General features: G+C 39.2%; 1 protein-coding gene across 2 annotated transcripts in view; it reads left to right on the forward strand.

Annotated features, from left to right (window-relative positions):
* The window catches only part of NTRK2 (neurotrophic tyrosine kinase, receptor, type 2), a 353,532-nt gene that overhangs the window by 43,473 nt on the left and 284,031 nt on the right, over positions 1-26,028 (forward strand). For both annotated transcript variants that reach the window (XM_012640056.1, XM_012640057.1), the window contains 5 exons: positions 5,977-6,113; positions 6,632-6,764; positions 9,651-9,956; positions 21,986-22,021; positions 24,747-24,847. In XM_012640056.1, coding sequence (XP_012495510.1) covers positions 5,977-6,113; positions 6,632-6,764; positions 9,651-9,956; positions 21,986-22,021; positions 24,747-24,847 — 713 coding nt within the window. The remainder of the gene's footprint in view (positions 1-5,976; positions 6,114-6,631; positions 6,765-9,650; positions 9,957-21,985; positions 22,022-24,746; positions 24,848-26,028) is intronic.

Genomic DNA, 26,028 nt, shown 5'->3' on the forward strand with positions numbered 1-26,028 from the left:
TTGCTTCAAACCAGGAGAATAGGCTGGTAGTAATTCTACTGTGTTAGCGTTCACAGATGATTAAAAGGAAGTGCTATCTTAGTGCTCTGCGTGGAAGTTAGGATGATATAAAACATTATTTTCTTAGCATCTTAGCTGGACTTTCTTTTTTCCTGGAAAACATATAGAAGTTGTACTTTAGTGTACTGCTTTGCTTTACTTTTCTTAGAAATCAGGTTTTATCTCCTAAAATAAAGTGAACCACACAGTGGATCATTGTTTTTCTTTATCTTCTTAGAATGTCAAATGAAGTTGTTTTCTTCTAATCTGTCAAATGCTGTTTACTTTTTTGTATTTCGAAGGTATGTGGTAGCTGTCACTATCATGACATGGCTCACATACACTTAGAAGTACAATTTCCAATTTGAGCTTGGAAAGTCATTTTGCTAATTTTCTGTCATTTTTGCAACCAGGTGTAAAGCAGTCACTTCTAAATAGGTCAGGTTCATTTTGGCTTCATTCCCAGTTGTGGAATATATCTGTTTAGGAGACAAAGAAATTGGAAGATATGCCAAGAAAATAGAAAGGTAGAAGGGAAGGTTATAGAATTTTAATATTCTGTGGAGAGAGCATTAACAGATCAAGTATTTATTTGTTTTAAGTTCTTTCTATGTGCACAAACAGAAGTGAGAGGAGTGAAGACAGAGAGAAGACAAAATCATAATTTACTTGAATATTTTTATACACATCGAATGATGACCCCACATGAAATGAACAGAGAGCTCAGGATCCCAGAAGCAAGCTGAGAGTGAATACAAGCCAGGCTTACTGGTGATTACTGGAAAACAAAACCCAACCTTGACCTATTTCATTTGTTGCAAAGCTGAGTTAATTATCCAAAGTGACTATAGATTAGTTTTTCTCAATTATTAGAAAGTAAGGACCAACGTACTTTAAATTAGTGATGGCAGGACCTAGTCAACTTGGTCAGCTCTCAGGAAGTGTACACTGATGGGTGGGAGCAGAGACATGGGAGATTCCAGCAAAGAAGGCAGCCAATAATGTGTTGGTCAAGCCGTGGACAGACAAGTGTGGCTCAGGGCCAGCTTCCACTTATTAGCTGTTCAGTTGTGACACTTAAGCTTTAATGTCTTTATCTGGAAACAGGGATACTAATGGCACCTACTTTCTAGGATTTTTGGGATGACTAATGAGATGATAAATGGAAAATATTTAAAATGGAGTCTAACACATATCAGGTACCCAGTGAATATTAGCTATTAATGTTATTATGATGATCAATAAGAATAGTTTGCTTTAAATATATTTTTTATCTGAATTTCAGTATATACGTCTTATAGTTTGTTAAATTGCTTCAAATAAAAATAGCAAACATCACAACAGACATCATAACTCAAAGAAATGATTATGTACTCAAATAAGCTTGGGGAATATAAGATCAATGGAAGTTAAATGAATTTCTTTATAGCAGGACTTCTCAGAGCTTTTAATACGTTAATGTGCATTGTGAACAGCTATAGTTCCCCACAGGTGTTTTTTTTTTTTTTTTTAATAATCTTGGAATTTTTTTTCCTTAGAGCATCTTAAGGAATTAGAGTTCCGCAGAACATACTTTGGGGGAAGTTTGGTGGACTAGATAGCTACTCAGGTCCATGTCAGATTTAAGAATAATAGTTGTAGAGACAAAAACCCAGTGAACAATTGTCTAACACCCATTATATAAACTCCTGCCACTCCAAATGTGTCAGGGAACAGGGGGGTTTGTTAGAAATGCAAATTCTCAGGCCCCAACCCAGAGCTACTGGAAAAGAAGCTACATTATTAACAAGACCCCCCTGGTGATTCATAAACACATTAAAGTTTGGCAAGCCCTGGTCTAAAGAAAGTCAGCTTTCTCACGGTGTGGTGAATGATTTTCTGTTGAGGTCTGCAGGCTAGTATGTCTTTCATGAATGAATCCAGATCAAGAGACATTGACACAGAGGTGTCCTTCTGCCTGGGAAGCCGGTCATCTCTTACCTGCAAGGAGATTGCCCAAAGGAAGACAGCCGTGGTGCTTTGAATCCGGATCCCATTGCAGTAGTGCTAGCAGCACTTGAAAGCATCGCTGGGCGTTGCTCTGTACTTGTGCTGATTTCAAATCTTATTATGCCAGGAAGTAGTGCCTGGCAAATGGTTTATTCCGCCTTGGCTGTTCATGCTTCCCAATTCATTTTTATTGTGCTAATTAAACCTCAAGTGATATTTCAAGTACAGATTGTTTTTTCCATTATTGAATCTTTGGCCAGCATATTAACGCTGTAGCATTAACGTGAGTCAGATGCTTAGTCATTTGTGGAAGACTTTACATTTAAAAGATCTAGACTTGGCCAATTTTGCACAGATTCCTTTGGAAACTGCTATGACAAGGTGATACAATTTCTCTATAAATAAAGGAGACTCACTCTTTTCTCACAGAATAGACATGTAAGTATTTTTTAAATGACCCAAATTCCTAGACCATGGATACACAGCGGTATTTACGGTCTGTGCTAAAATGGATATGTGCAGCCCAGAAGGCAGTGGTGAGACCCTGACCTTTGGGTTCAAATCTCAGGTCCACATGTATTTGGGCAATTTAGGAAGATGTATTTCCTAAATTTGGAAAAGTATTTGACTTTTCTAAAACTTGTGTATTTCATTAATGAAATGAGGACAAAATATTTACCTTCAAGATAGGTTGTAAGGATTAAATAAAACAATAAAGTACTAGATAAGAGCATCTGGTGTGGTAATTGCCCAATAAATGCTAATATCTATTATTACTGTAATTAAACATTTTAGAGCTCTTCATTATATAAACTTAAGCTTGAAGGAAAAAAAAACTACAGTAGATTTTATTAGAAAAATTAAGATAATGACATAGCATTCCCTACTGAGAATCTCTTTGTTTTAACCTTTCTGTGGTCAGAATTTCCAGACTATTAGATACATTTATAAAAGACAGGAAATTCATCCAATAGGTTTGTACTTGAGGTGCCAAGAGGGGTGTCTTTAAGCTCCATTGGTGGAGTCTGGCTATGGGGGGGAATCATACCTTGAGAATAAGCACCATAATAGGCCCTGGCCCTGATGGTCACCTCAGGGTCAGCAGATAAATCCATAAATACAAAGAAAATGGGAGAGACTCAACTAAACACAAAAAATTGCAAGTTGGTAACTTTTCTATAAAAAAGAACATTCAGGAACAACAAAAACAAAAGTCTTGGAAATTATAACTATGACAGAAGAATAAAAAACCTCAGAAGTTTTGGAAGATAAATCTGGAGAAACCTCCCTGTAAATAGAAAAAATAGACAAAAAGAAAGAAAATAGGAGACGAAAGATTAGAAAGTTCGATGGGCTATTTAGAAGGTCCAACATCCAAATAATAGGAGTTCTAAGTGGTAAGAAAGTGATTCATCATGGTTGAATTGGCATCGTTCTTTTTTCTTGGTAGTACATATAACATTGTTGCATTCAATAATTAATACTGTCTTAAATTTGATGAGATATAACTATTACAGATTACGTGGTTCTGCTGTTGGTAGGGCTTATATGCTTCTAACAAACTTTGTATCTTCGATCTGGACAAAGTAGCTTCATAGCACATGGAAAGCTGTAAGGAGAGAGTGTGCTGAGTGTGTGTAGTATGTGGAAGGGCTGACATTTTGTGAAAGTGAGCCTGTTTCTCATCTTCCACGGTGGGAGGTCAGTCAATAATGCTGAAACAGAAAAACCAAGAAGTAGCAATATAAGCATGATATTTAGTGATGATCAGTTTAGTGGAGATCAATACCAAAAACAGTTAAAAGAGATGAATTGGGTGTCTTTTGGAACAAGTAATAGGTCCAGGGGGGAGGAGTAAGGGGGGAGGACTACTGTTTTTCACACAATAATCTGAATATTTTTCATAAGTTTTGTAGAATTATAGACTCTTCAAATATGTGACTGTATATTTGATTAATAAAAACAAAAATGAGATATATATTTTTAAAAAGTCACCCAGAGCATACTACTGACTTCAAGGAGATTTTTTCACTAAGTAAGCCTGTTTCTTATATCTTGCCTTGACATGCTTCTTAATAAATTAGAAAGCTTAATTGTCACAGAAATTAAGAGAGGAAAAAAATGACTCATCCAAAGCCACACAGTTAGTGTGTGTCAGGTATAGGATCCAGGGCTAATTCCTATTTACTGCACTCTCTCTCTTTTAAGCTTCCTTAGAGATTTTATTTATTTATTTAAATTTCAGAATATTATAGGGCTACAAATGTTTAGGTTACATATATTGCCTTTGCCCCACCCGAGTCAGAGCCACAAGCACGTCCGTCACCCAGACGGTGCACACCACCCCCATTAGATGTGACTATACCCATCCCCTCCTTCCCCCTCTCACCTGCCTGACACCCGATGAATGTTACTACCATATATGCATATACGTGTGGATCAGTTAATACCAATTTGATGATGAGTACATGTGTGCACTCTCTGTTAATCGTGGTTATATATTTCACTGCCCTGTAAAACTCTGGGCATTAGGGGCCTTTTTGAAACCCTGTGAAAGATGTAACAGTGCTCTTTATCGGGTGCTCATGATCAGGAAGAGTTCTGAAGGGGGTCTCACTAGCTCCTGAAAGCCAGATCTTGTTGGGCAGTCCTCTCCCAACAGTGGGAATACCGTGAGACAGACTGTACAAATGTTGTTCAAGCATGCTTTCTGTGGTAAAGAATGATGGCTTTGCCAGTAAGGACTGCATCATAAGAGAAGGGTTCATGCATAGTATTGTGAAAATGATGGGTCAGATACTGTCAGATGGGTGGGTTAATTACAGTTTAATAGCTGTTAAAGATGAATTGCTTTTTCTGACCTCCAGGTTACTTCTGAGTTAATGATGTATCATATCTTTGGGACACTAGCTATTGGGGTGAATACAGTCCCAGGCAGAGTTTCTGATACCAAGTGAGGGACAGTCTCAACTAGCAGCACCTGACATGTTGGTGTACTCTCTGAGACCCATCTACATGTCAGAGATACTATGATTCCTATGTAGTTTAAAGCAGTGTACACATTCAATAGGTGTGATGGTTTAATGAAGGGATAGCAGCATTGATAAATGAACACACGGCTTTTGAAATATGAAGGTATAAAAACAATGTTCTGTTGAAATATTTAAAAATGTTTATAAGGTTCAAAATTTCATCTGATAACAAATACATTCTCAGGGTTTTCCAATAAAAAGAACTTCTCACTGGAGTAAGAATTCATTTGCTTTTTTCCTCATATTTTAAATAGGGTGACCAATTTTACCTATAATAAATATTTAACCATGATTTATATAACTTTGAAACATTCTAACACTGTAATAGTTCACGCTTCATGTCTTTGAAAAATGCTTTGAAAGTACATTTTCTTCAATAGTCTGACTCTTTCAAAATCGAGATCTGGTAGTATGTTAGAGTTATTTAATGCAAAAAAAAGATTTTTACAAAAAATTATAGATGCGTCTCTTACCCTTTTGTATTTATGAGTATAAAAAAGTGGAGGGGAGGAGACAGAGAGGGAGGAGGGAAGTCGGGGGACATAAAAGACATACAATGTCAGCCCACGGGTACAATGCCTATTTATGCACAAAAACTGGATTAGTAACTATTGAACAGAAAAAGAGGTGGAAGATACTGCTATATACTAGTGCTTTTTTAAATAAAAGGTTATTCTGCAATACTACTTTCCAGAAATGTGCGTATTGATTTTCAAATCTAATGACAGCACTTTTTTGGTTCACATTAAATCTATAAAGCTTATCAACCTGGCACTTTTTCAGATCAACATCAATCAGTCTCAGAAAGTAAATAATGATTAATTTTAAAGCATAAAGAGTTTTCAATTTGTTGTTATTCTTTTGATACTGCATTTAACTATTTGTATATGTCTCTGTTTACCTGTCTTGTTCACAGGTATGCCATCTGCAAGCTTGGCGGCACCTAACCTCACCGTGGAGGAGGGAAAGTCTATCACATTATCTTGTAGTGTGGCAGGCGATCCGGTTCCGATTATGTACTGGGATGTTGGTAATCTGGTTTCCAAACATATGGTAAGGCTTGTGTTTGTCTCTGTCTTAATAGGGAGACAATGAGACTGTTTCAGAACTTGAGAATATATTAAACCTAGCGATGATTGATATTTTATAGGGCCACGTATAGAAATTTATGAAGAGTTTTGATGCACATGTTCTTTCTATTTATTCTTAATTAACAAAGGCAGGTTTTGCATTTTAGTTTATTGCATACCCAATAGATTGGAGAGTCTTTATATCCCTAGTGAGCTCTTTGTGCCATCGTGAGCAAATTGAGTGACTCTCCCTGTGGTCTCTTCCCTTGGAGGAAGGTAGGTAGGAATTGGAGGATTAAGTCAACCTCACACACTAAGCAGTTGAAACCTAGAGAAATAGAATAACTTCTGATTTACTTCTTTGCCTGAACCCGACTCAGGCAGGAAAGCTTTTCTAATGTTGTATATGTTTTTTCTCTAGTTAGGAGAAGAAACCCCAAATCTTGTCACTTTGGGATCAATCTTAATCAAGATTGTTTTTGTCTGTTAATTCATTTGTAGAATGAAACAAGCAACACACAGGGCTTCTTAAGGATAACTAACATTTCATCTGATGACAGTGGAAAGCAAATCTCTTGTGTGGCAGAAAATCTTGTAGGAGAAGATCAAGATTCTGTCAACCTCACTGTGCATTGTACGTAATCAGACTAGCATGTGTTTTTAATAGCAAATGATCGTGAACACGCCTACATTTCTTGCTGGGGCACTCTGGGTGTTGCTTAAGTTTGTTAAAAAAGTATATGCAGTGTTTCATGCATACTTAATTACAAAGCAATCTTTCATTTGTTTGATTTCTACTTAATATCTCTTGCTCATGCATTATCTTTCTTTTAAGTTTCTTTTTCAATTTTGAGCTTGTCATTTTGTGCCTTCTTTTTCTGATAGAACATATTTTGAGCTGGTTGTTCCCTCTTTTTAATCTTTTAGCTTAAATTCTCCTAAACCAGTTTCTAAAAAATTTCCTTTATAAAATGAATATGATGCTTTAAGCTTATGATGCCTAAAATATTTTTTGGCTGTTCACAAACATCTAATTGTACTGTTAACACAATAAAACCTCATTAGTTTGACATCAAGTTTCTGTGAGGAGGTAGGAGTCCTACTTAAATTATTGAAAATCATTATCACCTGCAGAAAACTGGAATTATTACTAATTGTTTTAAATTTCTGTATACATTGAAACTAAGATAAAAGATATCAATGCTTCTTAGTTAAGCATTAAGTACATTATTTTCCAGTATTATAAGTAATACAACATATACCTTAAAATTTCAGATTGTGGCATTCAGTGTGAATGTGTTTTCAGTGAAACACACACAGACACTCATATCATTGCAAATTCTGAGCTGGCATGGTATAAATTAATGAGGTTTTACTCTGTTTGGATTAGGATTTGAATGAGAAAAACATGAATTGGCATGTGTGTAAGTATGTGTACAAATACACACGTGTAGACCATAGCCTAGATGATGCCCATATACTGGTTAACACTCACTTGTAGCACACATTTAGTGTTTGATTGTTGGAGTGAATGATTGAAATAACCAACTATAATCCTCTGTCACTGTTAGTACCAGCACTATGTCCAGTGGGTACTGGACTCATAATTTCTCATCATTTTGACCCATCCAGAAACCTGAAGTCAATGTTATCCCCAAACATATGCACCCACTTTCAACTTTATGTCCTTCAATCGGCACCTCACCCAAAAGTCATTTGAGCATGGTAGAAGGAATAAGTGGGCCCAGGGCATAGGGGCCTGGGCTGGTGGGAGGAAGGTAAGTGTTGGCTCCTACCCCACCGTGGTCCTTGCTGTGGTTGGTTTGTAACACCGACCTTCCATATGTGCATCTATACAGAAATGCACCTTATTTTGTGTAACTGATATAGAGTCTTCCCAAATTGTATCTAAATTGAATTTTTATACGTGAAATCATGCATTAAAAGCTATTTTACTTTTCAAATACTATTTTAAGGAGGCCTTGAGAAATATTTGATAAGGCAAACAGCTAAACTTTGCAAATTTAAAATTTAGTAATATTAGATTTCTTAAAAGCAAGGAACTCTGTTACAATACACATTGCAGAGTTCAGCAATGCCACGTGCTCAGCTATGAGGAATTTCACTGGTAACTGGAAATCTTTCTGTAGATATAAAGGTGACTTAGGCAATTTTATCAGCTTTGCTGCTTCTTGGGTAGTATTCTGAGAGGATTTGCCTGAGCACAAATAAGAGGGTATAATGTCAGATTATCTGCTTTCTATTAAGGACACCCATACTTGGGTGTTTTCTCAGTTTAGGTTAATATCTGCGTGGTCATCATGGTCTAAAAATTGTTATTATCTGTCAAAGTTTAGATAAAGAGTAGAAGGAATAAATGATAAAGGATACTAACAACCAAGATAACCACTGCAGGGACCCTACTCAGAGTGTTTGTGTGTTCCCAGGCTACGATGCCGTATGTTTTTTACTCTTTTTGTGTGATGAACATGTACAATCTGGAGGTGGGTATGAGAAGGAAGGGCTACTACAGGAAGCACCAGACCAGGATTCTTGCTCCAGATCTGCCTCAGTCAGTAATCTTGACCGACTCACTTAACCTTATTGGAGTTTGGTTTCCTCATCTGAAAAATGATGCTGTTAGATCTCAAAGGTCTTTTCCAGTCCCTGATTTTATAATTATCAAAGTTAGGCCACATTAAACCAGCGATGAGGGATTTTAAATACTTTCATTCAGGATAAGTACTCTGTTAAAAGACACTACACGATAATGTTTGTTTCCCCAAAGTATAAAGTGCTTTGTACTTAAAGTTGGAATAATTTCTAGTCTGTTTGTCCAGGCTTAGACTGGACCCTAGACATTTAAAGGGTCAAAACATTGGCATCTAGGATCCTAGCAAAAATGGACCATACCCTAATGAAATGTGATGCTTTAAAGAGTATTTGCTATGACGATCAATAAAAAATATTAGTTTATCATACTTTATAATAATTATCATCAGCAGCAGTGATATTCATTACATTGATAAATTTGATCTGTTTTAGAAAAGTTATGTGAGATTAGGGCTTCAGGTAAAATTTGCAAAGTCATTTCTATTATTTGTATTATTTAGGGAAGAAGTACTATAAAAATAATGTCCTTCTTTTTTTGATGAATCTACATAATATCAAGATACATATGTTAGAAACCAAAGTCAACTCAAATGAACTTTTTCCATTATCAGAAATCTCTTGGATCTGTTTGGAGCTGGTTCTTATTTACACTGAATAGATTTGAAAAATGACTGTGAAGCATGAGTCTTCAGTAGAGCAGAGGAAGGAGTCTCTCTGAAGCCTTCTGTAGGGAGTTATATCCACCTTGATGGTGATACAAATATTGATGAATTCCAAAGTTGCTGGTCCTGTGTTTTCTTAAACCAAACAATGGTTGAACAAAATCCCATATCAATGGCACAGAAATCTGGAGATGGAGAGAATTCTGAGCTTTCTGATGCTATTAACTCTCTCTTTTTCAATTTAGTTGCACCAACTATCACATTTCTCGAATCTCCAACCTCAGACCACCACTGGTGCATTCCATTCACTGTGAAAGGCAACCCCAAACCAGCGCTTCAGTGGTTCTATAACGGGGCAATATTGAATGAATCCAAATACATCTGTACTAAAATACATGTTACCAATCACACGGAGTACCATGGCTGCCTCCAGCTGGATAATCCCACCCACATGAACAATGGGGACTACACTCTCATAGCCAAGAATGAGTATGGGAAGGACGAGAAACAGATTTCTGCTCACTTCATGGGCTGGCCTGGAATTGATGATGGTGAGTACCTGATGCTTTTGCATGTGGGGAGAGGATAGGGTCTAGCATTCAACTACTGACAAAATCATGTGTACAATAAACCATCTACAAAACGAGTGTCTTAAAACTCCATTATGTGGTCTTACTCATGGGTCTGTAGGTCAACTGGAGTGGTTTTGTTCCATATGTATTTGTTCTGGGATGCAAGGTGAAGAAGCAGCAGGTATGTAGGAGATCTGCTTCTTATGCAAGCACAGAATGAAAGAGGGCAACTGGAAATATGTTCGTGAGGCTTCTTAAGGGCTAAGTTCAGGGTTCTTCAGTCTATATGCCACTGGCTAACAAAGCAAGTCTTTGGGCCAAAGCCAAGTTGAGGGGCAGAGAACTGTACTCCTCCTAAGAAGGTGAGGAGGGGAGTGAATAATTTTGAATAGTAATCTGATATATACAGGATTACTAATTACTGTAGCATGCTTGCATATTTCATGAGAAAAGGATTATTATCATCATCACAAGTGTTTAATGAGATTTTGTAACCGTGATGGTAAAACTCATGAGCAAATGAACTGTGTTTGGTTGGCTTATGAAATATTTAGGATTTATTTTCTAGCCCCTTATCCATTGGAATGGAGAATCCTGCTTTCTTATCCATGGGCGGGAAACCAGTGTTCTGGACTGTTTTGCTTACCTAGGCTAACTGAGTTGACTATCGCCTTGTCAGATCCTGAGTTGTTTTTCTGGGAGTGGTAATAGTATCTATCTTGCGTTTGGATTGGGGAAGGATTGCTAGCATCAGGGTTCCCCTATGTGGCCAGCAGGAGAGAGTCACCGTGAGCTTCAGTAACAGTGGGACAATTGTCCTGCGTTCACCTGCTTCAGATAATGTCCTACAGTAGAGTATTCTTACCTGCTCAATCTTGTTGCCCAAATGCTTGCTACCACGGTGCGAGCTGAGGCCTGTATTTGGATGTTGGGACCTATACATGAATAGAGTTCCTCACTCTAATAGTTCTGAATTAGTCCAAGTCGCACAGAGATGACTTGGTAGAGAGAAGGGAAGATAGAAACCCGGAGACCTGTGGGGCAGGGGCTGCTTGGGCAACACGTAGCTATGTGGCTCACAGGGTGCACCATGGACAAAGGTGACCCGTGTGAAGCCACCTTTGCCAGACAGTAAATGAGAATGCAATACTTCTCATTACAAAATAAGTTCCTATTATCCTGCTATTTACTAAACATCTCTTTAAATGTACAGGCTCCATTAGTGTTTTCAAAATGTGATTTGAATTATGTAAGTTTGATTTACAAACAGCCCTTCAGGAACATATAAAACAAGCTATGTTTGGATGCGATACTCAGACACCCCTGGCAGCTGTTGTCTTTTGCATTAAATCTTTCTCTTAATTGAGAGTTTAGCTGCTTGGCTATGGTTGCTGTGGTAAGTCTCTATATTACTGTATTTCCTCCTGCATCTTTGAGGGAATAACAGCTTCATAGTTAAATCTGGAGACTCTGATTTGGGACAACGGCTTTTTGTGCCTTCTTAAATAAACTTTTTATTTGCGAATAGTATTAGACTTGCAGAGATGTTGCAAAGGTAGTACAGAGAGTTCCTAGTGTCACCCCACCCCCCACTGTTAACATCTTGCTGCAGTACCTTTGTTACTACTAAGAGACTTACCTTGGTACATTACTAGTAATTAAACTTTGGACTTCATTTGCATTTCGTCAATGGCCTTTTGAAACTGTCAGGGTGAAACTCGATTCAGGGTGAAGGTCTAGAGTTAAAAGCTATCAGAAGTGATCTGTGTCCTTTGATATATACGCAGTACTTACTGTCAGTATAAAGCCAGTAGCTTCTGTTTTAGGTAGGATTTTGATGTATTTTCTCTTGAACATTTCTATATGGCACTAATATTTGGTAGAGCTCAACTCCTTTTATCCATGTGGCCTAATTTTTATTGATATCTGTTCATTTTAACTTAGCTAGTGATGGGAAAAAATTGTTTTCTGGCATAAGAATAACTTGGAGTCTCTCAAATATTCCCTTTAAAAGAAATAATTTATTTCTTGTATAAAATAAAAATGAAGCTAAATTTTATAGAGATGTTTTTCCTCTCTTTCTCTCTTGTTCATTTATTCATTTTTGCTAGGTTTTTAAAATACAAATATCTGCTTTTAGAAAAGAATGATTTTTTTCTTTAACTATGTACTCAAGTACCAGCTATTCAGGGAGTAATAAACGAAAGTGGAAATAAAGGAGACTTGGCGCAGGGGGATGGTGGATGTGAATGGCCCTACTGGGCCATAAACCAGTGGGACCAATTAGATATTGACCCTACTTGGCTTGGGTAGAATCTTTGTAGGTATCGGTGAGACCCATAGCCATAGCATACAGATAATGACTTTTCTTAGAATTGCTCCTTTTCTCTCTTGCCCTCCTTTAAAACCAAAGGAAAATAAACAAATAGCAAAAGAAGAAAAAAATTCTGGCCTAAAGATACATTTCATATTGAGAACAACAGGTTAAGTTTGGCCTTATATTCCAGCAGTATGTCTGCTGTCATCCCATAGCAACTGATGAAGAAGTTTAGCTTTCACGAATTTTTTTGGTAAGAAGTTTCAGTTACTTTTCCCCCAGTAGTTTCGCTGAGATCCTCCTCCCCCTTTTTTTACATTGCAAATTTCCTGGTTTAGAAGTTTCCTGGGCTCTCCCTGACGCCGGTTGCATTTCCACAGACCTGGAAGAGTTCATGTGACAGCTCTGGGGTCCCTTAGAGTGCGTGCACCTCATTCAGCTTAGAACTGAGATTTCCATGCAATGGCCACTTTGCTTAGAAACTCATTTTTGAAAACAGAGAATGAAGAATTTCAAAAAAAATTGAAGCATAAATAAAAACAAGTTGACCAAAAATCCCTAAAACAAAAATTGGTGAGGATGGAAGAGGAGGGTCTGATTGGATGTAATGACAGTCCTGATAGCCTTTACTGCCTCATGGTGTGCTACACTGGGACACTGGGACAGGGTGGCAGATGCTCTGATACCCCCTTGGAGGATGGGTGGAACAGACAGACTTTGACCCAGCATCAGCCCAGGCCAAGGGGGTGCCTTTCCCAAAGCCTGAGGATGGGAGGCAGGCATTAAAGGGGAGAGGCCCAACAAACCAAGATCCCCAGTAATGTCTTTTGAGAGTGCTGGGGCCATGCAGACTCCACCACTGCCCCAGCGGGGCGCTAATGTGGAAGGACAGGTGCTATCAGATCTTTAAATGGCAGCAGGACCGCAGACACCAAGCCAATGCCTTCCTCATCTGTTAATCACTGGAAACCTGGCTAGTAGCTGAGAAAGGGAGAAAAGACTTTCTCAGACTCCAGACACTACATTGATCATTTTGGATCCCACATTTAAGAACGTAACTGAGGTCTGGTTAGTTTGGGGTTGTATTTAAAGCAACTTTCAGCTTCAGTATGAAATCTAGAGCGCCGTAGTGTACAACTTTCTAGCACACTGAAGAGTATAACTTGTGACAATCAAACTGTGATAGTTTTCTTTTATTTTTGTTTTCCGTTGTCTCTTTACAATGGACTCACTAGGAGGAGTCTTCCTGGGCTCCCAGAGCAGTAGCTTCCAGCACCTTGTTGCACATTAGAGAAAACTATTATTTTATTTGATTACATTTTTTAAAACACATTCTGTTGCCTGCCTTTATCAATTCTGGTTCAGTGGCTCCCAGATGAGACTTAGGCTTTGGCATTTTTTGTTTTTAGGATTCCCCAGTGATTCCAGTGAGTAACCAAGGGTGAGCCTCACTGCTTTAGAGGAGAACTCAGCCATGCAAAATTTTTTTGTTCATGACCGAGTAACAATCTTTTGGTCATTTTAGACTGTAGTCAGAAGCTCAATTGAAAAATAGCATGTCCAGTTTGAGCTAGAAATTAAAACTTTGGACTTGATCTGGCCAAGTTCAGGCTGGAAGAATGGGGTGAGAGCTGGAGTTTGTTGAGATTTCATATCTCCTCTGCTGCCCAGGTGGAAGGGGTGGGTGAGGGGAATGGCAGGGAACTTTGCTTGCTGTTGGCTTTGTGCTCTTGGGACCTGGGAATGTTCAGCGCTGATACTGGACTTTCTTTCTTGGATACCTCTGTGGGTTCTTGGAGATTCCTTTCTCTGCAGTTTCCATGGCATGAACAAACATACCTCTGCTCCAGCTGGTAGAAGCAACTTCTTTCTCTAGGAAGGAGCTTTGTATTGTTGGGGGTCCCTCTGCCTCTGCAGAAGGCCCTGTTGACAAGACTTAATGCTCCCCACATAGGCTTTCTTCTGTGCTGCCTCTGCCTGGTCCACAGGGAGCACTCATGATCCCTTGTTCCCTGGGTGTACAGGTGGAACCAAATGCCGCCTACATCCTGCAGCAGCAGGTTGCTTTCTCCTTCCCTGGCAAGAGTCAGGCCTTGTCCTCTGAGCCATCCTCCTAAAGGAAACAAAGCTCAAGCTCTCCAAGTGGCTCTGTGGAAGCCGTTGGTGGGGTGGTAGCATGGCAACACTTCCCCAAAAAAAGTTCTTTGTAAGTCCTTCCTTGCTCTCTCCTCCTGGGGACCTCTTAAAGTCTCAAGGTGAATCAGGCATTTCGAAGGACATGGGTCCAGTTCTCAGCCAGTTCCTTTGCGAATTCTGCCTCCAAGTGCCTCGAATCCACTTTGGTGTCAGTTACCAAGGCAGGAAGTGTCTCATTAGCATCCTGTTATGCTAGAATCTGGGGATGTTGCACAAGGTATCAGCTCTCTCTGGAGGCAGGGGGAAACAGAGGGGGCTGGCTACCCCTTGTACTGAGTTACAAAGCTCAAGACGATGTGGATCCTACTTCTTAGTAACGTGGTGGGGGTGAGGTGTGGGACTGGGAAGTAAAGCACAGCCCCTCCCCCTATAAAGGAGACTACCCTGACCACCCATGAAATGATGAAAGTTGGAGAAACACTTGGCCTTTCATTCCTGCCCCTTGCTCCTTTTTGAGGTTGCTTCATCCTGCCTCTAAGAGATCAGCTTCTAATTCCCAGAGCTGTCCCTGCCCTGGTACCAGGCAGGACCTAGCTGAAGGCTTGCAGAAATTATGGACAGCGAAGAATAAAGACACCCCCTTGAATGTTTTCATTTCTGTAGAAGCCATTGAACAGAGACTATTAAGTGGAATAGGTGGAACCACTAAGATTTTACTTTTAATGAGATAAACTCCTGTTAACTTGCTCTCAATCCAAATGACTCATTCAGATCTGACGTTTGAACTTGGAATCTTATGCATAGTTAGTCCCCACTCTCCACATTATTTAAAAGGAAGCTTTGATAGAGTGGGAAGGGTTTGGATTTTGGACTCTGATCTGATTTAGTTTCAGATCTGAGTTCCATCCACCATGACCTGTGTGGCTTTGAGTAAATTTCTTCATACCTGGGAGTGTGGGATGTGACTTTCCTTCTGTATAAAATGGAGGGTTCTAGCACCTACTTAGAAGGTTGCTATGAAGTTGAGCGTATCTGAAGTGCCCGATACAGTGCCTGGCACATGGTAGGCACTCAGTGTTGTCTTCTTCTTAGCCAGGCATGGAGGGAATCATAAAGGAGGTGCACATTGCTCACCTCCCGTTGTGTTTATGCTTTTCAGCCATCAGAGAGGGAGAAACTTTCCACCCCAAAATGCTTTTATCGCAGACTGGCTTTGCCCTTCCTTATTTTACTATGTCAGCGTTCTAGACTTGGCCCCTTAAGGAGAAGACTAAGTCAGGGTTTTGTTCCTAGAGAGGATGGGTAAATGTTGGCTCTCTGCTGTCTAAGCTCTTTCTTCTCCCCCTCCTCATTTGGAATGGGGTCCACAGGGGTGTCTTTGGGAACAAAACCGACTTCCTGCCCTTTCTCCCTTTTTTTTATAGCTGTGGTCAGAGATACCTGCTCTAATATTTGGTTATCTGGCTCTTACTCTATGTTTCATTGAAAAATTGTCATCCTTTACACCCACTGGGGTTTTTTTGACTGTGGTAAAATTTTTCAGTGAGTTGTAAATCATGGCTTCCAAGCTTTAATGCACATCCAAAACTCCTGGGGACTCTGTTAAAATGCGGATTATGATTCAGTGGATCTGGAAAAGGACCTACAATGATGCATTTCTCACAGGCCCCCAGATCATGCTGATGTTGCTGGTCATGGACCACACTGTGAGTAGTGAGGATGCCCCCCAGGACCTGGGGGAGCCACTGGAAGAACTGGTTAGGCATCCATCACGATGACCTCACCTGTGCTCCCTGAGGATATCAAATAGTCATAACGATAAAAATGTAGACTAGATGGTGCACAGAGATGACTTCTAATTGGGTTTGGCAAGAAGTAGGATGAATTTAATATGTAGCTTAAGAAGGCTTGGGAGAGTGAACAAAAGTTAGAGACAGCGGTTGCAGGTGCACACATACCGAGGCGAGGGTTATCTGAGGATTCTCCAAAGATTCTCATGTATCCTATTTAGCTTACAGGCCAAAAATAAAGACTTGTGTAAGATGAAATTGATCCACTATGTGGCTGTCATTGGAATTCAATCCTACACATAGAAAAGTCCCTTCATGAACAGGAGAGTGTGCATGGAGGCTGAGTGGTGATTAGAAGTGATGAGGGTTTCTTTTTAAGCAGACTTTGAAGCAGAAATTAATGGTAGAGACATTGCTTACTTATTATGAGGAAGAAACCTGGAGCCTTTGTTCATATCTTCTGATCAGATAGCACAAGTTGCAAGAATTTTGAAGGTCGGTCAGATATTTCTATAAAGGTGAACACATTGATTAAGAGTAGATTCTTTTATTAAAATCGTTTCCCAGGTGATTTAATGGTTTAAGCTTGGAGCAAACCTAGCCAGAGCATTGGATGATAAAATACCCTTGTTTTAAAGCTTACCATTCTTTAGGCAGAGCATAAAGAGTGTCTCTGTGGCCCACTCATTCAGGAAGAATGTCACAGCTCAAGAATGCTCATTCACACAAGCAGTGGGAGTTGGTGACTTATGCTTCCTAATTCAGGAGCATTTGCCTCCTATGCGAAATGCGCGTCAGGAACAAACTATAAATATTGGAAGAGCTTTTCCCACAGCTACTCCTTTCTTGCCGTTTTATCAAAAGATTCATGACGTCTGAATGAACCAGAGTTCTCTGCAGCATTTAAAATTGCCCCAAACTGGCAGATTCAGATTCGGTGAACTTAGGCCAAAGAACACAGGGAGAGGAAATTTCTCCAAATGTTATGCATTAAAAAAATGTAAAGCTCCCCCCTTGGCTTTCTACTGTTTGTCCCTTAGGCTATTTGTCAGGACCCATTTCTTGGCCCCGGGGGCGAAAGGAAAGAACGTTCTACCTGCTTTTCTGCCTTAAATAACCGAGGGGAGCATGGTTTGGCCATAGATTCATGATAATCATGATAATTAAGATTTATACTTAAATAGCTCTTTATATCTCAGGAGTACTAATGTTAATTAATTATGCTTCCTGAAGCTCCCGAGGAGTTGCCAAAGCCAAGGCTATTATCCTCTCCTGTCTTATGGAAGACTCCTTTGTTACAGAAAAAGGGAAGAGACTCCCAGTGCTGCATAGCAAATTAGTGGTTCAGCCAGAAGTGAAACCCAGACATCCGAACCCCTAGTGTTTTCGGGCCCTGAGTTCAACCTGCTGTTCAGAAAGGGAAGAGGAGATGGAGCTGAAAATCAAAAGGCTGGTCCCTTATGTGTTAGAAAAAAACACTGTTGACAAAGCAAGGACAGTTTATTTGAATAGAACAGATCTTTTGCTATTGCTTTATCATATGGAATTCTTTGAAATATTTTTCAAGATCACACTATTTCAAGCAAATAGAATTGAAAGAAAAGTCTTTTTTTTCTTTCTTTTCTTTTTTTTTTTTTTAATAGCATTACAGGGATACTACAAGCTTAAAGGAAGGAAACAGATGTGTCTTTCTGGCCTCCCCATTATTTTTATCTTGGTAGCAGAATGGAAAATGAACCATACTGTCAGGTTTCTTCTCTTCCCACAATTTATTTTTTTATTCTACAAATGCATTTTTCCTTTAACTATAGAATCTTACAGTTAAAAAGTCATAAAGATTTGCTCACAAAGTTTTACAGAAAGTCATAAGATTTACTCATGAGCTATCACTGAGGTTAGAAGGTTGAAATAAAAAGGCCCCACTTTAGGTTATTCTAGCATGGAATTAAGAGCATGGTGAAGTGCTTGGGTTTCATGCTGTTGAGAAAAGAAAAAAGTGATTCTGTCTCTTGTGTGTAGAAGCCTAATGCCCTAAGAGTTCATCTCTTGGAGGTGTGTGCCTCACCCGTTCACTGTGGATCTTGGTCAGGAGGGTGGCCATGGCTCAGCTATAGTCGCCTCTGTTCCCTTCACTGGGGACGCTTCAGGCTGCACTCTGGACTGGCTACTCCCTTCCTGTAATTCTTGACAACATTCCTTAGGTCAAGAACAACGTAAAAGTGAGTGCGGCACCTTAGGACGCTTAGCAATCTCATCCAAAACCAGAATTTGACCATCAGGTGAGCAGACGTTGGTACTAGGCCCTGATCTTCTTTCAGCTGGGAAGGAGTTGTGGCTTTTACAGTCGCGCTGTAGAGGAGTCTAGATCTGCCACTAATTTGGAGCGCCGGTGGGTTGAATGGAGTTCCCAGATTTCTATAGATTCGCAACATGAAGCTTTAGAGCTTGATGCCACCTCTTTCTGCATAAATCTGAGATTTCTTATGTGATGGGCCCTACTAGGACAGCATTCAAGGAAGCATAATAACCTTCTTCAAATGCCACTACCAGGGCGTGGCTTAAGAGCAAAGCTGCTTCTCTGTCTTTAATTCATTGTCTTTTCATTGAACTTTTTTCCTCATAGCTCGTCTTTGTCCTTCCTCATTGACCTTTTAGTCCTGAATATCTCCAACAAGCGTTTGTTCCTAACTTTAGCATATAACAGTATGTAATGGCATATAATGAACATATTTAAACTAAGTTAAAGGAACCAGTTAGACTTAAAAATGGCAGGATATTTTCAAAATTTGACCATTGCCAGAGGTCTAAAAAGGAAGTAGTATTTTTTCTGTCTGGATTTAAAATGATGTTAATAAATATCTCGCTATTGGAGTGTAAATGTCATGGGAGGTTTTGCTTGACTGAGAAGTTGCTAGGAGAAAAATATTGATGGGTTGGGGTCAACTGGAGTGATGCGTCCCTCGTTTTTCATAAACTCTAGATCTGTGCGTCCTCCCTTGTGCCAGTCTCCCTAAACCTGTTATACTGACAGGCGTTTCTTTATCGTGTGAGTAGACCCCTTGTCAGACACAACACAGTACGCCTGGGAGGGAAAACAAAAAGCCTGTTATTGTTCCTCCCGCATTGTCGTTCTGCGAGTTTCATAATCTTCACTAAATTTGGCTATTCCTGGCAACAAAAGTAAAGTGACAGTACTTCTCATACATCTGGGAAAATGAAGTTAGGAAAAAATAGTGCTTTTCAGAAAGTTTAGATATGGCCTGGTGGCTTTGCTGGTGCACTTGGTAGGAAAGGCATGCACTGATCTGAACATAACTCTGGAAAATGACCTGTTTTCTAGATTATGGGCTAAACTCTTTGTTTTTGATCCCCTGAATCTTGTTTTCTATCCCTGACATTTGATGCATCAGATTGGTTTGATGTTCTTGGATCTTCCTGGGGGTTTTGCGTGGGTAGTGTGTTTGGGTGTTCTCTTTCTGCGACTAGGCAGATTAGACCTGTACGTCATTCATATTCACTGAGGCCTTTTAAATGTGTGGCTGAGATAACTCTGGCTCTGAATCCTCAGTCTTTTTACATATTCTTATGGAGTTGGACGTGTAAAAGTGATGGTAAACACAGGCTCTTCTCTTACGTGTGTAGGGGTCCGTGAGGGCATGAGAACAAACCAGAGTGACCAATTCCTCCCAGTTTAAGCGGTGAAAGCCTCTCATCCTGGGCAGGCTGGAAGGATTTGGCCGAGAATGCCCCAGTTTTAAAACTTAAAGTCCAATGTCTCAGGAATCCCCTCAGTCACAGGCAATCTGGGACCATTGATCACCCTAGTACAAACTAAGATTCACATACTTATATCCATATATTTAAAAATTATAAATCAAGTTAACGAATTGTGAAATACAATAGGTTCTACCTTCCTACCTGACAAATACATGTTTGTAATCACGTGTGGAAGGCTGGGTTTGAAGTTAGAACTCTCAGACTGTGTGGAGGGGCACGGAGCAAAGAGGGCAGAGTGAGATTTCCTAAAATGATAAATTACTGAGTAGTTCAAAGAATGACTTGCTCTCTTGGAGTTACAGAACCTTTCCTTCGGCAGGCGTAGTAAATCCCCATGGTGAAGGGGACACCATTTGGTCTAAGGCTTTTGCAAAGGGAAAAGACTTCAGAGGACAAGTGAGTGCCCTGCAAGTGACATCGCAAGGGCTTCCACTGGGACTTCCTGCTGCTTTATTCACTGAATTACCCCGCAACTGCAGGGCAGCTTTCAAGTTTCTTCTCAGCCTGTAATAACAGCTACAAATAATTCTGATACTACATATTAACATATTGACATATCGTAACTCAAAACTACTTTTAAATGGTATTTGGGATAATAAAATTCCTCAAAATACTATTGAAATTTACTGGAATCAACGACTTTGCATGAACTGATACAATACCACCACTTGTGGCTGCCCAGGTTGTGCACTGCACAATTTCAGATGGTGCTCTTCACATGGACTACAATATGAAAGGCGACCCCTTCCCACCCAAGCTGTGCAAAGCACGGACTACACAGCAGTGTGCAGCATCCCTGAATTGAAGTACACAGCCATTCATTTCATTTTTTCCCTGCTAAAATAGATGTATTTCTAGTTTTGAAATGTGTTAAAATTCTAATTTGAACATTGGGGCCACTTTTATTTGGTTCTTCATTTAGAATAACCTTGATTATTTGCTGGGGAATGCATGAACAGAAAATTGGCTCATTTCACTCTATTTTAATGGCATTTTCCTGCTAAGGGTTCAGAAGTGAAATGAAAACTGAATAAGCTTTATGGTTTACAAGTTTCACTGTTTCACATGGCAAGTGTGGACTAAAAGCATAGGAAATAGCTTTGGAATTTCATTTTGCAATCACTTAAATGTTATAACAAAATTTAATTTTATTTCCAAGTAGACTTTCATGTAGAGACCTAGTTAGCTCTGATTGGAGAATAAGTAGCAAATGTTTTTGTCACCAGTTCTTGTTGACGCTGAGTTTTTAAAAAAATTTTAAATGTTTTTGGCAAGTCTCGTGGGAATACCTTAAAGCAAAATATTCTGATCATCTTGGTAACGGCAGAGCCATCCAAAAAAAATTAAGTTGGTGTACTTTTATATTTCTCTCTGACATAACATTTATTTCTAACTTTTTATTTGTAAATACTTTCGGGAAGTACATTTTATTTTTCTGTGTTGTATTAGGGCATAAAAAGGTTTCTTCAGTCTAGAACCCCCCTAAAGACTAAATGGAGAGCAAAATTGTGCCCTGCATATCATTATGCAGGGTGGTTAATCATACGTTCCTGAATGCAAACGGCCCTGCTACACATAGTTTGACAGTAACCCCAAGCCATCAGAGAATAAGAAAAGTGGTATGAAAATTACCTGTTTCTGGAATAAAAACACCAAAATTGCAATGAAAATGGCCAACTATATGATAGAAACAGTACAAAAAAAAGAAATAATTATAATTAATTGATTGCTGAAGTTTTTCCAGAGTGATTTGTGAGTTCTCCTTAGTCTTTGCTTTTTGGTAGGGGTGGAAATTGGAGGACTGGGGTGGGGAACAGACTTAGTGTGAAACAAATCAAGAATTTTAGATTTTATTTACCATGTCCTATAAAACAGTCTATTCAATTATAAAACCTTCAATGTCTATTTAGCTTATTTTAGTTTGTATAGGTTAGAAATTTCTAAACTCCAAATGCATGCTTACAAATCTTTGCTGTTTTGCTTTTTAGGTGCAAATCCGAATTATCCTGATGTAATTTATGAAGGTAGCTATCATGTTTTCTTTATATTGTATGTTTTCCAAATGTTTGTGTATAATGAAATAAATCAACTAAAAGAAGACCTCTAAGCTCCGTTAAATATATACACTTTAAGCATTACATAGTCAAAAATACTTTTTCAAAAATCATTCGATATTGATGGTCATTTTCCCTTGACATTTGTAGTGCCTGTAAATAGCAATTTCTCTCTCATGTTCTGTTCTTGAAAGTAGTAAATCCATTTTGCTGGCTGTAACAGACATTTTATTTTCGTAATTGGGAACTAATTACCTGTTTAAAAGCCATGACTACCAAGAAAAGGGAAGTGTATCGGTTTCTGGCTATGGCAGTAAACCCAATTCGAAATTATGTTTCTTGCATAATGAAGAAGTTTGACTTTGAGAATCCTCAAAGGCAGGGCTTGCTTTAGGGTTGGTTAAACCAGCCGCTTAACTATGTCACCAGGGACCCAAATTCTCTTCATCTCTGCACTCTCTTGCCATCGTGCCAGCTTCAGTGAAGGCCGGTTCCCCTTACGGTTATAAGCGGATGTCAGCAAGGAGGCTGCTGACATTCACAGTGATGGGAGAAAGGGAGGAGCTTCTGAAGGTGTCCCAGAAGAGAACTTTCCCAAAGACCTTCACCAAGCCCTCTTTGTATCAGATTCAAGACCCCGTTGGGTCATGGTGTATTCTTGCCCTCATTACTGATGAGAGGGAGGGATTAGCCCTTGACTAATTAGACCCACCCTTAACATTTCAGTTTGCTTTCCCAGAGATGGATAGGTTAAACCCCTTGAACAAAATGGGGTTCTCTTGGGGATGTGAAAGGAAAAAAACCAAAGGCCCACTATATTAGTTGTTGCCTCGATAGCTCATCTCTCCTTTGCTATTTCGTTCAAATGCCAAGGATGTTTTACTAGGCGTGAAAGCCCATCTTTAACAGATTTCCAAACCACCTTTGTGATCAGGAAGCCACTGTTTGGGGAAGTGGCAGCCTACATTTCAAGACTTGGCTTGAAATTTAAGAATGATTAAAAGTTAGATTGATTAAAATGTCCTATTTATATATTTATTCTATAAAATATTCCATTCTTTAATTTTATATCTATATATACTTATTAACATTTTATTTTTTCTATGAAATGATTCTGTTTATATGTTTCTTATATGTGTGTGTATTTAACTTGAGCTGATTTTAACTGGGGAATTATATGTGTTTACCTGCTTGTATATATTAAGGCATATTTCTTCTGAACTGTTGTTTGGTTGATTTTGTGCGTGTGATTTGTGTGTTTTGGTCTTTATTTGTCCTGGTATGGTTTAAAGGAAGAATACCTCAAGTTCTATAACAGAGTAATATGTTTGAATTGTGATTTTACATTTTCAAATTACGTTTTAGACCCCTTTCCAGTGACTTCAAGACTTTAAAAATGTCATTTTCCCATTGGCTTCAGATCCCACTTTGGATCTTTGGACTAAAATGCCATGATATTAAATTATAGATACTTTAATGACTTAAATTTTGCATGATTGGTTGGCTATAATATGAAGAGGGAAAATAAACAAATAAATTATATCTGTTAGTGTTTGAAATCAGTAAGTTTTAAGATATGCAGAATGAAAATTGTGAGAATATGGTTTTTGGCATTAAGAATGAATCAGCAAACAGATAGCAAAGAGATGTTTTCCATGTTACTGTTTATTCACAAAGGAACACTCTGCTAATAAAAATACAATTTAAATTGGTTGCCCCGAGGCCAGCATGATGAGTGTACCTAGAGAAGTTTAGCTGGGGCTGAGTTAATGAGGTAGCTTCTCCAGGATGGAAATTGAAGGAACTGTACCTATTCAGAATTAAAATACAAACATTATAAAGAACATTGTCTGCAGTAAGTTTACCAAGAGTTTTCTATGACATTTCATATGTGATATTATTAATGCTAATAAAAACTTTGACTGCCCTCAAAAAAATCAGTCATTATTTCCATCCTGATCCATGTAGACTAAAATTGATCCAGAAGACAGCAACTGCATTTGAGACTTGGTGAAATGAGAGCATAGCTTTACAATTCTAAGTATCATGTTGGTCTCTCTATTAATAATAATGAAACTGCAATAATTGGCAATTCAGAACTCTTCAAAAAAGTTCATGCATGGAGCCAGGTTCCATCATGATGCAGATTTCATGTTTCACCTTAAGTGTCTGCCCTTTACTCAAATAATATGTACCTGCCCCAGGAATCACTGTTGCTTCTTTCAAGTCTGAGGCCATGTCTGGGCTCGGCCACCTTCTTGCCAGGTGGCCTCAGACTGGTCATTTAACTTTCCTCAGCTGACATCGTTAGCTGTAAAACTGTCAGTTAAGCTCAGTCTCTAAAAACCCTTCCAGGTCTATAAATTTATGGCTCTTAGATGATTGCTTGCCTTTTGTATTTATTTTAAATATGCCATTGATAAAGGGGTATGTTCTTATGTGCAAAGAAAAAATCCTGAACCAGATTTAGGATGTGACCAACAAAACAATGAAGTAAAGAGCTGGGTTGAGTAAAGTCTTGGTGTTGTGCAGTTGATTCAGTAGCCTGGTCACACTGCTCCACAGCAAGGCTGTCAGTGGTTTGGAATCTTTGGAATTTGTCTTGCTTCGTTCTGGGTCTTACTGTGGCCTCATGTTAGTTGGCAACCTAATGACAACTTCGTGTTCCTTCTCCTTCTCCCTTCTCCAATTTAAGATTATGGGACTGCAGCAAATGACGTTGGGGACACCACCAACAGAAGTAACGATATCCCTCCCACTGGTGTTGCTGACACAACTGGTCGGGAACATCTCTCGGTGAGTGGAATAAATAGGTGTTTACTGGATTGGTTCTGAGCATTTTGGATATTTACATGTTAGAGGAATGTAGTTGCTTCAAGAAGATATTTTTATTATTCAGATGTAAACAGGGCATTAAAATACAGAATAGATTTTTAATATAATAATATATTAATTTATATTAATAGAAAAGTGATACAGGTGCTGTATAGCCTTTGACTTACTTGCTTCTCCTTTTGTACACCACTTTTAATTGTTAGTGGTTCCTATTTCAAATATCTGTCCTTTAAAAGAAGAAGCAAGACACTAGAAGAGCAAGAAACCAGTTTTCTCATTCTAGGACTGCACCTTCACACCTGTCTCCTTGAACTTTTAATAAAAGTTTGACTGCTCACCAAATGTAAGGACTCCAGGAGACTGTGGAAGGGACTGTCAGTGGGAAGATCTAAAATCTTCAGATCTGTCAGATCTGTCATTTAGCAGCTTATACATCAGCCAGAGAGCCTAGAAGTGAATACCAGCACCTAAAGAACAAACAGAGGCAGAGCAATGCAGTACAGCGATAGAAATGGTGGGGCAGGTGTTCCGTTCTTTCCAGCTGGGAAATTCAGAGGAGCCTTTGTGGGGCAAGTGGCATTTTGCTTGGCCTGTGCTGGAGGGTTGGGATTTGGACATACAGGAATGGAGGGGAAGGACATTCAGGGTTTGTGAACAAGAGCTTGCAGATGGGGAAACATGGCGAAGGTGCTTGATTGGAGGGTAAGGTATGTGTGGGTCAGTGGAGTTGGAGATGTGGGTTGTGACCAGATTGTAGGCCTTGAAACACAGTCCCAGGTGTGTAGATTTATGGTGCAGTGAGGAGCCACTGAAGGGGGAAGTCAGAGGATCCCAGGGGTCTATGGTGGGATTGGTCTGTCAGTTGCTCTGGTCAAAACTCAACAGCTTTCTCCACTCTTTTGTTTTCCTTATTGTTGCATATGCACAGTCCACATTTTCTGTATACTCGGCCTCCATATAAATTCCACATCTGTCCACGTCTCTTCACCTCCATGCCACACTGTGGGCTAACCCAGGGTTGGCCAACTACAGCCTATGGGCCCAGTCCAGCTCACTCCGTTTTTGTGCTGTTTGCAGTCTAAGAATAGTTTCTATGTGTTTAAGTGGTTTAAAAAAAAAATCAAAAGAAGAATGATGTTTCG

Source organism: Propithecus coquereli, unplaced genomic scaffold (assembly GCF_000956105.1).
Source record: "Propithecus coquereli isolate 6110/MARCELLA unplaced genomic scaffold, Pcoq_1.0 Scaffold147, whole genome shotgun sequence".
Classification (NCBI taxonomy): domain Eukaryota; kingdom Metazoa; phylum Chordata; class Mammalia; order Primates; family Indriidae; genus Propithecus; species Propithecus coquereli.